This window comes from Helicoverpa armigera, chromosome 9 (genome assembly GCF_030705265.1).
Source record: "Helicoverpa armigera isolate CAAS_96S chromosome 9, ASM3070526v1, whole genome shotgun sequence".
NCBI lineage: Eukaryota > Metazoa > Arthropoda > Insecta > Lepidoptera > Noctuidae > Helicoverpa > Helicoverpa armigera.
The window spans coordinates 9,246,818-9,260,215 of record NC_087128.1 but is presented as its reverse complement, the minus strand read 5'-3'; the positions used below and the strand labels follow the sequence as shown (position 1 = coordinate 9,260,215).

Genomic DNA, 13,398 nt, shown 5'->3' with positions numbered 1-13,398 from the left:
GGAGAAAGACAAGCAGGCTGATGGGAGGACGAAATTTGATTGGGTTTTTGCTGAATACACATAATTTTCTATAGCTATATACACCAGAATAGTAAGCCGGTTGTTTTTTCGGGACGCGGCTGAAATCGCGGTTAAGAAATTGTAGTTTAAATATAACTTTGCCATCGCAGTGATGGCATTGAATTTATGTTCTTATTTTAGTACCACATTCGTGAAAGCAATTTTAACGAACTCAATTTTGATTGAATCTATAGAAAGTATCTGATAATATATACATTTGTTATTGCTAACATGGACCATGCTCCTACACTTTTGTCTTTTTTTAGTGAAATGTATTTTTAGCTTTTGTTCCACTTGAACAGATTTTACCACCATGTAATGAATAATATGTTTCAGCATAGTAAGACTTTTATATTTTCATATGCTTTATAATAATTTCCTTATACAGAGATTACAAAACATGTACCTATTAATTGTTTTGTTAATTAATTTTTAGATAATTGTAAAGTAATCTAAAATGATTGCATACCACTAATCAATCGCGGACTGGACACTTTAATCTTTAGTTTTATGAACACTAAACTAACCAGCTGTCTCCGAACAATTAAGTTTGCCTCACGGATAAGTCGTAAGGAAGCAATATAACTCTAAACTATGGTTAGCAACTAACTTATAATTAAATCTACTATCTATACAGATATATCTTTACAAATGTTGTGTTTGTTCGTTTGTTTGTTAACTTTCATCTGAGGAATAAATATAGTGGTTGACATCTTTTATATACAGAAACTGTCAAAACGTCATAGATATTCTCACTTAACTTGTTATAACGTCATAAGAGCAATGTCCAGGTCGACACTTAAGCCATTTGGCTATTACAGCTCGTACCAGTGCGATAAAAATACCGACAAAATTATTTATTAGCCCACTTCTAAGAAAATTTGATAGGCCTTGCATCTCAATAGCATCCTTAGGAAAGAAAAAGAAAAAACATTATGGGTAGGTAAGTAACACGATGTGGTAGGTTAGACCCCACAAACGGGTGCAACCGTGAGGCATAGTCAGTTCTACGTAACAAAACACAACTAACTATTATTTAAAGTTAAACCTCTACATATGAATGTTACAGTTACCTTTGTCGGACGTCGATATAAGTGCTATGGTCACGCGAACAATCATATCATTTGCCGAAAGGTTATATGTATTTGGTTTTTTAATAACAGCTTCAACATTTTATTGTTATTTCCTTGGAGTTCAATGTTAAATTGTTTTCGTTGTCTATGATATACTTGATGGATAAGAAACAATAGAGGTTTTAGTTTATAGGGAAACGGACTTTTATTATGACGTACAAAGGGAACAATTGAATGTTTAAAACAATTAATATAATAAAATTATTTAATATTATGAAGTTTCTTTTGCGCTATAACCTTTTCACCTCGATGTTAGGTTAAACAGTTATAAAACATGTGACTTGAATAGAAAATACTTTTTATATTATTCGTAGTTATCAAAACACATATAGTGTAATAACTATTTGCAAATGACAAAACCCTCACAACCTAATACTCTACAAACCTTTACCTACAAACCAAATGTCCTAGGTACCTTAACCGTTCACTTGTAGACCCATAGAGAACCAAAACATAGCGGAGGTGCCATAAAAAAATAAATCTCCTAAGAAATAGAAGTGCGCCAAAATGTGGGTGTTCTGGAGCCTTCTTTGGAACCCGCCCATCGTTATTATCATCGTTATATCGCCCGTCATTAGTTCACTCTTAACTGATAGTGTTGATCATACCTACCTTACGTATTTAACCTAAAAAAAGGCGCCTGAATTATGGCATGTCCTCTCATCTTTCCTTACTCCGAGTGTAGACCCTATCCCCTCCACTGACCTGCCCACTGTAACACCCGATAAGGAGCAAGTACACACGCTTTACAAATGTCAACTCCTGACCCTATTATTGACCCCACCTCAGATTATACCCCCTTCAGGCCAGGGTATGCTAATGTGCAACTAATTTGCTAATACTAACCGACTTTATTTGGACCAATTTCGTTATTTTCAACTATCTATGGTATTTACACTATCGAAATGTTTCGGAGTTGCCAGTAAGAAACAGAGCATAGATAATTGTGAGCTCGTTCTAGGTAGGCTGACTCTGTACTGAAAAAAATACAAAATGTAGCTTCAATGATAATTTAATAAGAACTGCTTGGTAACTTTCTCTTGGTATTTTGATTCGATAGTGGAAGTAGTGGCTGGGCCACATTGTTTGGTCTATTACTGTTGCTATAGATGTTCCCTCCGGTTTCACCCGCGTCCCGAGGAAACTACTTCAGAAATCTGATAATAGGGATCTCTATAGGGATAGGGATATCTGACATATCCAGATGGGGATAGTATCGGAAAGTAGACGGGGAAGTTTTGAAATTAGTTTCCTGTTTAGAATATTTGTATGGATATACACAGTTCACAAATGTAATGTCAATAATAAAACTATTCTCAATAATCAAACCAGATTTTCAATAACAAAAATAATAACAGACATTATTTTAAAATACAGAAGGCCGGAAATGCATTAATTGAACAAACGTTTAATTTAATAAAGATATCAAATAAATCACCTGTAATGTAAGACTTTAATACCTTACTGTCAGCCCACGGGTTCACGATTTGACATAAACATATTTATAGTTCAAGAAACCCTTCACGAACTGGATTTCATGCACTTAAATTATTAAATAATCTTTAATAGATAACTATATCGTAAAATGGTATTAAATTTTGTTTTATAGCGTCAAATTTCAGATAATAGTAGCATAATTTCAAATCAACTATAAACTTTGAACCTCCAGAAGATTTACAAAACCTTTTCCTAAACTTTAGTAAGTTATTTGATACAAATACCACCTGTAATTATCATTCAAATATTTAGTTCCTGTATCAAATTACTGAAAATAAAAAGGGAACCATTCATTAAATAATATTTTCGCGTGCTTAATTCTCAACGTCTATAATAAAGCCGGCCATTAACGAAACAATGTAAAATTGACAAGCAATAATTTTGCCCTGACGTCATATTTCAATCACCGTACTCGTGATAATCAATTGTTGGCTCCAAATTGATCACATAGATCATGAAATGGGCGCAAGCGCAGCCAAGTTTAAGCGATCAATTATTACGTGGGTTTCGAACGGCAATTTTCTTGGCAAGGGTAAGGAAATATGAGTAATGGTATGAGATAAGGATCTTTGTAGTGATGTAATAGTGACTGATATCTTAAGAGGTATGACAAAGGTTATTTAAGGAATTATGGGTCTAAATATTTTGTAAGATAGCAAGGACTTACGTTCAATTATTTTCTGCCTTATTTTTTTTTCCAACTATTTATACCTTTCAGTATAACCTAACCTGACCTACTTTTCACCTTCTTTAGGTAAATAGGTAGATAGGTGTCTTAGTGCAATAGCTCTAAGCAAGACTGTCTATCAATCAAACAATCTGCCCAATGACTGCCCGTAACTACTTCTGAAGATCTACAAGTGAGAGCCAGGACCCAGAATTAAGCTTCCACAAAGATTTTTCTCCAAAGATTACTGACCAAGTCTTAGAATGAAAAGTCTTTTTAAAACAAAGTAATTTCAAAGTCGATAATCGCCAGCAGTACGACCGGCCTCACCGTCACGGTCTTTGTTCCAGCCCATTGCTCCACATCACGCAACTATGCCAAATATGTGACCTTATCAAATATATAATGTGTGCATGTGTCCTACGTCTTCAGAAGTAGACAGTCTTAATGAGGAGCGATGTGTGCAATTAGTAAGGTTAATTATTAGGCTTTAGGCTTTTGATTAGTGAGTTTAGTACTTTGTTAACTTGCTAACTTTTTAGGATAGTTATAATTAAGTCATGAAGACTGATTTTTAATAAAGAAGAAGAAGGACTTTTTGAGGAATGGAACATTATGTATGAATAAAACAGATAGTTAGATAGATTATTCTTTATTGTACACCAATTAAATTCACATCACAACACACAAAGAAGAGTACAATGGCGGTCTTATCGCGAAATAGCGATTTCTTCCAGACAACCTTTGGATGGAGTTTATCTATAGATAAAGCATAAAAATTTAGCCAGCCTCTTAAAACATACAGGACTAAATAGAACCTTAGTTTGGTGTTCGTTTGTAATCGCTAAATATAAATGTAATATCCACCATACTGTTCCAGCCTTTTTATCGTCCCACTGCTGGGCACAGGCCTCCTCTCAAACTTTTAGAAGGGTTAAGCGTTAATCACATCTCCTCCATATTAGCCTTTAATGGAACAATTGACTGGTGTTTATTTATCTAACAGTTGTACACAGTCGATGACACGAGAAGTAAAATAGAATAATGAAGTATAAAGACACTGCTTATTTCTATAAATCATGAAAGAAAATAATTAAACACAATCCCATTGACCAAGTCACATTTCAATGACACATTGAAAGCATAGAAAACATACAAGAAAGCCCCATGGTATTATAGAGAACAAGCAGCAACCAGCCTTTATTACGTACTTTCAGGCTTTGTTCACCTTGGATACCAAAATCAGTGTTCTATATTCTAAACCCAATCCCATTGGTCACGCCATATTTCAATGGCACCCATGATATCATAGAAAACAATCAAAGCAAACAAGCAAGGTGTCAATCATACCATGGATACCATTGTAGGCGATCACGCGAACTTAAACCTATTGAGTTCGTAACCTTACTGTAGTGCACGACATTTGGGACCGAGAAAACGCGTGCAGATTAGTGACTGTAAGGCGTTTTAATATTGATCGTTTTGATATTTGATTTAGTTTTGGAATGTGACCAAACTTTCGAGAGGCTTTGTACTTCGCCGATCTGAAATAAAAATTGAAAAAAGTGCAGGAGGACGATGACTTCAAAATACTTACATATAGCAATAACAAACATATATTTAGTTCTATATAGAATTTTATACTGCTGTAGAATTATATAGGCAATTAGGCTATAGAAATTCTTTATTTTTTAGGGTTAATGTGGTGGTCTAAGAATTTTTTTTCCGAAAAAACCCAGTGTCTGAGAAAAAATGTGCATCACTTTATGTCGATTTCTTCTTGAGTTGCGCCTTGACATCGTATTCTCCTTTTATAAAATTACTTATCTACTAAGAAACCAACTTATTATGCTATACCCGTCATCGTATCACTTATCATTACATACATATCCTCACATCATCCATAATGAAAACACATCCTATTAGTCAATTAAAATTTTCTAGCTACACACCCCGGATTATGACACGGAACTAAAAAATATCAGATCCGCGGTCAACTATCTACGCCCAGAGATCAAACCTGGGGCTTTACGTTACCTTGAAGCATAACCGACTTGCACCGTGGACATTGCGACCGGTTATCGACAAATCGACATGTCGAGTAATGTCGACTATTACAACCGTAGCATGCACGAAGTAAATAAAGATAAGCGGAGATGCCAAAATGCAGGTAGGTCAGGCGCCTTCTTCTAGGTAAAATTCGTACGGTGGGCATGACCAAAACGATCAGTTACGAGTGAACTAACGAGACATTTGGGTTCTTTGAGACGTCTGTTAACAATTTTTAGTGTTAGAAGAAATGGTCGGGCCCAAAGAAGTCGTACAAGGGCGAAAACAGTAACGTTCCTCATCCCCCGCTGATCCGCATTTAGGCGCGCTAATTTCTAAAGCGATTTTTCGTTAGCGCACCTCCGCTAGTAATTTTGTTCTCTATGGTAGCATGTCTAGGTTACGTCACTAGGGTCACGTTGACAAAATTATGAATCGAATTTTGAATATCGAAGCTGACTGATTGATGTTATGACTACCATTGAGTTACTATTGTCTCTGGACTGACAGATTTGGAAATAGGCCTAATAACCTAGAGCTTAACTTAGCTTGACAGTTGAGTAGTGTCTGCTGAGTTGTATAGATTTACTTTCCCAAAAATTCCATCGTTAGCAGTATGTTGCATTACAGATATGTTTTTTATTTGTAAGTCGTATCATACTATTCACCTCTTTCATACCCATTCATGTGGTGCAAAACGTGATCAATACTCATTACTTAAAGCTACTTAGGTACATCAAAACAATAGCCTCACAAGCTCATAGATCACTCATTATGAAACGCGACCTTGTAACACAAGCTACATATAATTCTCAATGAACATAGCAAAACTATCAATACGACATTAATTACTGTTTTTAACAATTCAAAACGCATGCCTCCAAACTTAGAATACTAAGCCAACCGGAGCCGCCACAATCACAAATCTCTAACTCTCTGCGTCAAGTAAGTTGTAAGTTGTAAGTTTCAGACAGAGCTTGACAGTGGAGAATGCAGAGCAACGGCGTATCCAGCTAGTTAAGTCCTCTAAGACTCAAAGCCACCTGTAATAACGCCAACACTAATACTTGAACAGCCTTCGAACAACAATAAATCGAAATGGTTCCTTTGATACGACCTACGGACATTATCAATTTATAATTAATCGGCTACAATGCCGGCTGCACGCCCACTTATGTGTGTACTTGTGTGCGCAAATTCGCGGGACTCATTTAGACAGACTGTGAAGTTTACAGGCAACGAATATTGTTCTATGTATGTGTATTTTTGTGGGTGTGACAGTGGCCCAGGGTGGTCGAAGAAAGTAAAAATATATGTGCCACTAGACCCCTTTATAATTGCTGAATGAACATCGAGTTCGGGATTGGACCATTATTCTACTTATAGTAAGTAAACAGGTAATGTGTAGACTGAATATTTACCCGAATCGCCACAGGACACGTAATCACCAACCCATAACTACCTCATAATACTCGGACATGGCATCTACAAAGTGGATTGAGAGTCGAAACATTGTGATTGAAGAAACCTTATAAAAAAAAAAAAAACATTATTTTATTTCAGCACCTAACTCTTCAATTACAAACGTACACCTAACAAATGAAACAATAAATGCAATATTTTTACGCTAATAAGCCTTGACGTGGTTAATCCTGTTTGAATACATTTTCTTCACTCGTCCGCGGTCCGAGGGCGTAACGTAACATTTACATAATTATAACAACTGGATGCAGTATGATAATCTAGTCGATTACTTAACACTTTTCACGTCTTCAAATATAATTTATGGATGATTCATTTGATAATCGGCTGGTGATTTATTATGAAAATTGATTTGATGGCCGGAACTAGCGGATCCATTTTGATTTTTTGTGACTGTTCGATGATTTAAATTAAATTCGGAAGGTCAGGAATGTTACTGCAATACCTGATTAAGCATGTATCAAGTTCCTTTCCTCATTTATAAGTTACGTTCTTCCACATTACTTAACGTTATAATAGGTCGGAGTTCGGCTCTTCAAAATCATTTCATTCAAGTTAAGCAACCTCTAATACTCGTCCACTCGCAACAATTTGTAAAGTAACGAAAGTTTCGTCACATACAGGGGAAATTAAAAGGTAGTTAGTGTGTGCAATCACTTGGGAGCTCCATTCACAAAAAGTACTTTAATTACTATAACAAACGTTTCACTTAGTGCAAGAATACTGTATTATGGACCGTCATGGTTCCTGCCTTCCGACGAAAAAAGAGCGAAACTTACTTCCATATATAAATATCTGTACATAGCAGTTATGTAATGAAGTGTTTATACGTTTATGAAGCCAGCCAAGGAGAGAATTTAGAATCACACTTTACAACTCTGTAAATGGTCTGGTGAAGTTGAAAGTGACTGTAACTGCAGTCATTGGTTTTTCCGGGTAAGACAAGATATTTTTGGGATTGGGACACTGGACAAATATTGACAGAATTGGTAGCAAACCGAATTAGCATGTTGAAAGTAAAAGGGTCAGATCCCCCAACCACAGACTTGTTAACATCATTTTAAACTTTTAATATGATAAAAAAAAATATTTTCAATCTATATGAGGAAACCTCGTCATAGGACTCTAGATACAAGCTTGATATACTTTGTTCTATTTTATTTTTGCTCTTTTTGGCAGGCTGGTATAGATAGAGCCCACCTTGGACCCTAAATCAACTGAAATCAATGAAATAGTAGTAATGACAATGTGCGCAGAGGTCACACCAACTCCTAGCTTCCTCCTTGCTCAACAGCAGCACGCGACTTTGCGTGCAGCCACTACTCTATGGCCTAACAGTTCACAGGCTCCATTGAGGTCTGACGCAATTGTTTTTATAGCCGATGTGCACCTGAGATATTGCACCTCTTTTCATAATGTCGACTGTTTAGACTACTGCAATGTTTTTTTTTTATTATAATTCTATCGTCGTTTTATGAAAATATTTGAAATTTATTCTCATAAACCATGACAAAGAAAACTGTTTTATAAATCGTTTTGTCGCTAGAACTATTATTTTTATACAATTTCAGTAAGGTACATTTTAAACTTAATCAGCAGCAAAATATGTTAAACACTTCACGGCCATTATTACAATACTGTAATTGAAAGGTGACACGATTAAACGTTCTAGAACAAATAGTGCTATTATACTCGTTGATAAGCTGAGATAAAACTACAATTATATCAAAATACATAGTCAGTGGTCACTACACACAATTCAAAATTCAAAATTATTTATTCATCAAAAAAAGAATTACAATAAAGTTTAGCAATGACCCTCAAACTAAGCTACAGCCTGTGTCTTGAGGGTCCAAAGATTGACAAGATTTTCTTTATGTTTAAGACACCGGCTGCAAACTTGTAGTCGGCCGATAGTTTGATCGGGCTCATATTCAGTATTAAGATGTATGATAGCATGCTCATTGCAACGATCTGATATCAGTCCATTTAAAATTTTGATTGGTTGATGATTAGATCAGTCTGCGGGTATCTAGATTATTGTATCGGGACTAATGTGTAGAATATTATTTATGGTTATAAAGCTATATACATAGGTTTTTATGTACCTACAAACACCGTTATTTTGGGATCCAAATAAAAATATTCGACTTGTGAACCTCCTCCTTTTTGGAAAGTCAATTAAAAACAGAATCCACAGAGATTGACAGGGACGAGCCTACATTGTATCTAATGGCCATAGGACGTACTTTTCAGATGAATTAACTTCTAGTATCCTATGAATTATTCACTTAACATGCAGAATTAAACACTTATGTATACTAATTAAAGAGGATTAGAACTGCAATAATTATAAAAGTAGCTACATTAAGTTTTACGAAATAAACGTTAAATATCGCTATTAGCACTAGCACAAAGCAATTTTCATATTTGTTTTATGTCTGAGTTTCGCCGGAAAACGCTCAATGATTAGCATTTATGCATTATTAAATACTTTGTGAGATAAATGAGGCATTCTAATTAGGCAGTCTACGTACCCAAAAACCTCATTGCCATTTTTTTATTTCTTTCTATATAAATGGGTGACTACAGATATCGGGAAAAGCGTCCAAGTTTTTTCTTCATTATCTTAGCTTGAAAATATTCTGTGCATTAATTACTACTACAACCTAAATACCAAAGATTGATTTCAGATCATTATTATGAAACAGCACATTCGATAAAGCCCTTGCACTTTCATATCACCTCGTTTCGATATTTCGTAACAGACATTCCTGTTTTTAAATAATAATTCGAGCAAAAATCTCGAGCACGGTTGAAAGTTACATTTTGTGCAGTCCAAAAACTGGACACAACTACATTCACCGACTTTTGTTTAATATAGCTAATTGTACCTACTTATGCTTATATGTAAGTGTTACGTACACATACTTATATTTGTAAGCAGTAATACGCAATTGTTATTGATCCATTTTTTGGGAAAAAGGATATTTTTTGTAAACGTCCGTATGATTTCAGTATTTTCTTACATCATTTTAGATTTGTCATCGTAAACGTTACCATACATGCCTATCTTACTCTCTAAAACTGCTCAGATTTCAGTACACGAACAAAAAAGTAATAGTAATTGTTCTTGAGACAACAGCTCATTAAAAATATCACTTGAAATGCTCGACGACTCAGGAAAGGTGAACTTGAAGGCACCTCAGCTATGACTAAAATATTTAATGTTCTTTTAAGTCATTTTAAGAATCGAAACTGCTTTAAAGAAGTTTTATTGCATTACAAAGCCGTATGATTTCAAAATTTTAAAATAAGAAGGCTCAGATCTATTTATCTAAACCTGTGATTTATTACTATTGCATTGGACGTCGTGTGTGCATTAAGAAAAACGCAGTAGCATTTCACAAGTTAACCTTAAGCAAAAAATAAAGCGTAAGCGAACAAGCACTTCACAGCTAGTATAGAAGAAATAAAATACGAATTATTATTGCGAACATAAGTACTGAAAACAAGTGTGTCTAAATTATGAGGTGTTACTCCGTAAGTGGTGATTTAAGCCTAATAAATTGCTCAGTAATTTATAGCGTGATTGCCCTTAATGTGGCGGCACGTGGCTACTCATTACATACAAACCTCGGAATTCCCTGAGCTTCACACATTCTCATTACCATATCATCAAGGAGCGTGAGTTATTGTGGCCAAGATGGAAATGAAAGTAGACGTCCTACCTGAAAAAAAATACAAGGGGTTTAATGAAACCTTCAAATTGTGCGCTTTCTCGCTTGCTTTTGCTTTTCTGTACCCTAATCGAACCACAGCTCTAAGGCGATGTATCACTATCACTCTGATCGTCACCTTCTGCGGTGGCCAACTGTTCTGGTTCATCACGTACACCTTCAAATGTCTCTACACTTTGGACATTTACAACTTCGCCAGAAACATGACCCTGGCTGTGGTCCTCGTTCTCTTCTTCATCAAAACTTACTATGTCATCTATGCGACGAGCAAGTTCGCTCCTTTACTGGATAAAATATCTGACGACCTTTTAGAAGCGAATAATCTAGAGGAAGAGTTTCAAGTGCTTTATGATGATCATATAAAAATTGCAAAGGTTGGCGAGATCTCCTGGCTTCTGATCCCAACTATAATGAGCGCTCTGTTTCCTATTTATGCCGGAGCTCTGATGACGATAGAGAGTATCCAAACAGATGATTACGAAAGACGAATGGTACATGATATGGAGTTGCTCTTCGTGGAAGATATACAGAGTGAAACTCCTTTCTTTCAATGTATGTTTGCGTACAACTGCGTCCAATGCGTTGTCCTCGTACCTAACTACTGCGGATTCGACGGGTCCTTCTGCATAGCCACGACGCATCTCCGACTCAAACTGAAATTAATGACTCTGAAAGTGAATAAGGCTTTCAAATATTCAAAAAGTCGTCAAGAATTGCGAATGAGACTGTATGACTCGATCAAAGATCACCAGGATGCTCTGGATTTTTATGTTCAGCTGCAAAATGTTTATGGGCCCTGGTTGTTCGCTGTGTTTCTTTTGACGAGTTTCATGATATCGTTTAATTTGTACCAGATATATCTGCTGCAGCGGATAGATCCGAAGTATACGTCGTTTGGGGTGGTCGGCGTCCTACACATCTACCTGCCGTGTCGGTACGCCAGCGATCTGACAAGGGTAAGGTGATTTATTTTCTTAATCAGTTTCGTGAGCTGCCTATGTAATTACCCGTAGGCAACACTTAATCGACGGAAGTACTATGAACACATACGAGTACAGTGTCAGAAATATCAATTAAAATGAGCTGATACATGACCTTTAAGGTGATTTAGTAGAAATTTCCTTGTTTCACCAATTCTTTGTTCTTGACGGTGTTGAAACATTTAGGCGTCATGCGTACACGCCTTGTCATGTCACGAATACCGTCGTTTTACAAGTAGAACCCAATGACGATGATTATCTCTACATGTGTACATTGTGTTTGTCATGTCTCCTAAACCGTTGGACAGGTTTCGATGACAAGTGTGGTAATGGAGTTTTAGTTTGAGTCACTGTGATTTTGATTGATTTACAATCTGGTGAAGGAGCAATTGGACAAGAGAAAATCTGACAGCCCTAACGCTACTTATGAAATAATCCGTATAATTCTAGTACACATAGGTATACGTACTGTATCAGCAAAAATAGACATGCAAAACTTTAATCCATCATATCAGTGTAACTACTGACAAGTACACAAGGATACAAGTCGACAATATAATCCAGCACAGCAGCCGGTAGATCAAATAGATAGTGTTTATCCAGTAGCTAATGATACCCGCTTGTAATGAGAACATTAGCAAGACCGTAAGCTTTGTGTTCATAACATTTATCAAGATATGAGCACCGGTTATATTTGTGTTTAGGGCTGTGATTTATTTGTATCGACTTCCTTTTAACACGCTTATATTAGCTTCACTTGTAACTAACTATGTATGTACAAAAATCTTGGAATCTTAATTTGACCCACTTCCCGGTCTTCCATTATTCTTCTTTTGTGTCGATGATATGTCTTATAGTGAGACTACACTGTTGTCAGCCCATTTTGTGTATGAGTCTTCCATTAAAATGATATTTTTAACAATTAAGACTCTCGCGTAACAATGCGTTGTTTTGCCTAATAAAACAGTACCGATGATATAATATCAATGTCTATTAATTCATCTGTGGATTCATATAATAGACGTTATTCGCTATTTCTAAGACTTTTGGATTTGGATGAAGGAGCAATTTTTTTGTGACTTACTTTTGAACTACCTGCTATACTATGTCCTATTTTTTTCTTGTTTACCTAATTTAATAGATTGTTTAAGGTAATTTATGTCTTATATTAGTAATTCGATCTTTGAATAACATTTTTCCCTTTTCTCTTCTTGTTTTCAGGTCAGCGAAGAGATTCCGGACGACCTATACTTAGCGCAATGGGAAGCATGGGCTGATCCCTCCATCACCAAACTCCTTATGTTCATGATCACCAGAGCGCAGAAGGAGATGATAGTCACCGGCATGGGGCTCGTGGTCTTCAACATGGAGATGTTCAAGTCCATCCTGCAAACTTCTTATTCTTTCTTCACTTTGATTACTGCTTAATGAAAATACTGTTTCTTCTTTAATTTGCACGTACAGTTCTCGTTCCTGCACCCGTGTTGGCTACATTTTATTTGTCAAACTATTTCTGGCTATATTTGAATTGAACTTATCATTAAATAAATAAACATCTAGCTGCATTGTTTCTTTCTTCCTAGAGTTCAAAAAATTGACGTAATGGAGTTAAAATAAATTCCATTCATCATCGTTGTGAATTTAGAGACAAGTCACAAATAAGTACAGAATAATTGGAATAGATTTTGGATTACTTACTCGCATTGCTTAATAGTTAAACACCTGCTTAAAAAGCTTTTTTGACTGTTAGTAGAACATGCAATAAACGGTTATTTTGTTGTATTTAGTAA

At 35.7% G+C, this 13,398-nt stretch overlaps 1 protein-coding gene across 1 annotated transcript; it reads left to right on the top strand.

Moving 5' to 3' along the window:
- Window positions 1-10,576: 10,576 nt before the first annotated feature.
- LOC110372571 (uncharacterized) lies at window positions 10,577-13,037 on the top strand. Its single transcript, XM_021329370.3, has 2 exons — window positions 10,577-11,584; window positions 12,830-13,037. Exons 1-2 carry the CDS (start codon window positions 10,595-10,597, stop codon window positions 13,034-13,036), a joined length of 1,197 nt encoding a protein of 398 aa, XP_021185045.2. The 5' UTR covers window positions 10,577-10,594; the 3' UTR covers window position 13,037.
- Window positions 13,038-13,398: the final 361 nt, after the last annotated feature.

What these genes read in the sequence shown, in the direction of transcription:
- LOC110372571 (XM_021329370.3), top strand. Translation starts at nt 10,595, where the DNA reads ATGGAAATGAAAGTAGACGTCCTACCTGAAAAAAAATACAAGGGGTTT. An exon ending in ACGCCAGCGATCTGACAAGG is followed by an intron (nt 11,585 to 12,829) that starts GTAAGGTGATTT and finishes TCTTGTTTTCAG; the next exon opens with GTCAGCGAAGAGATTCCGGA.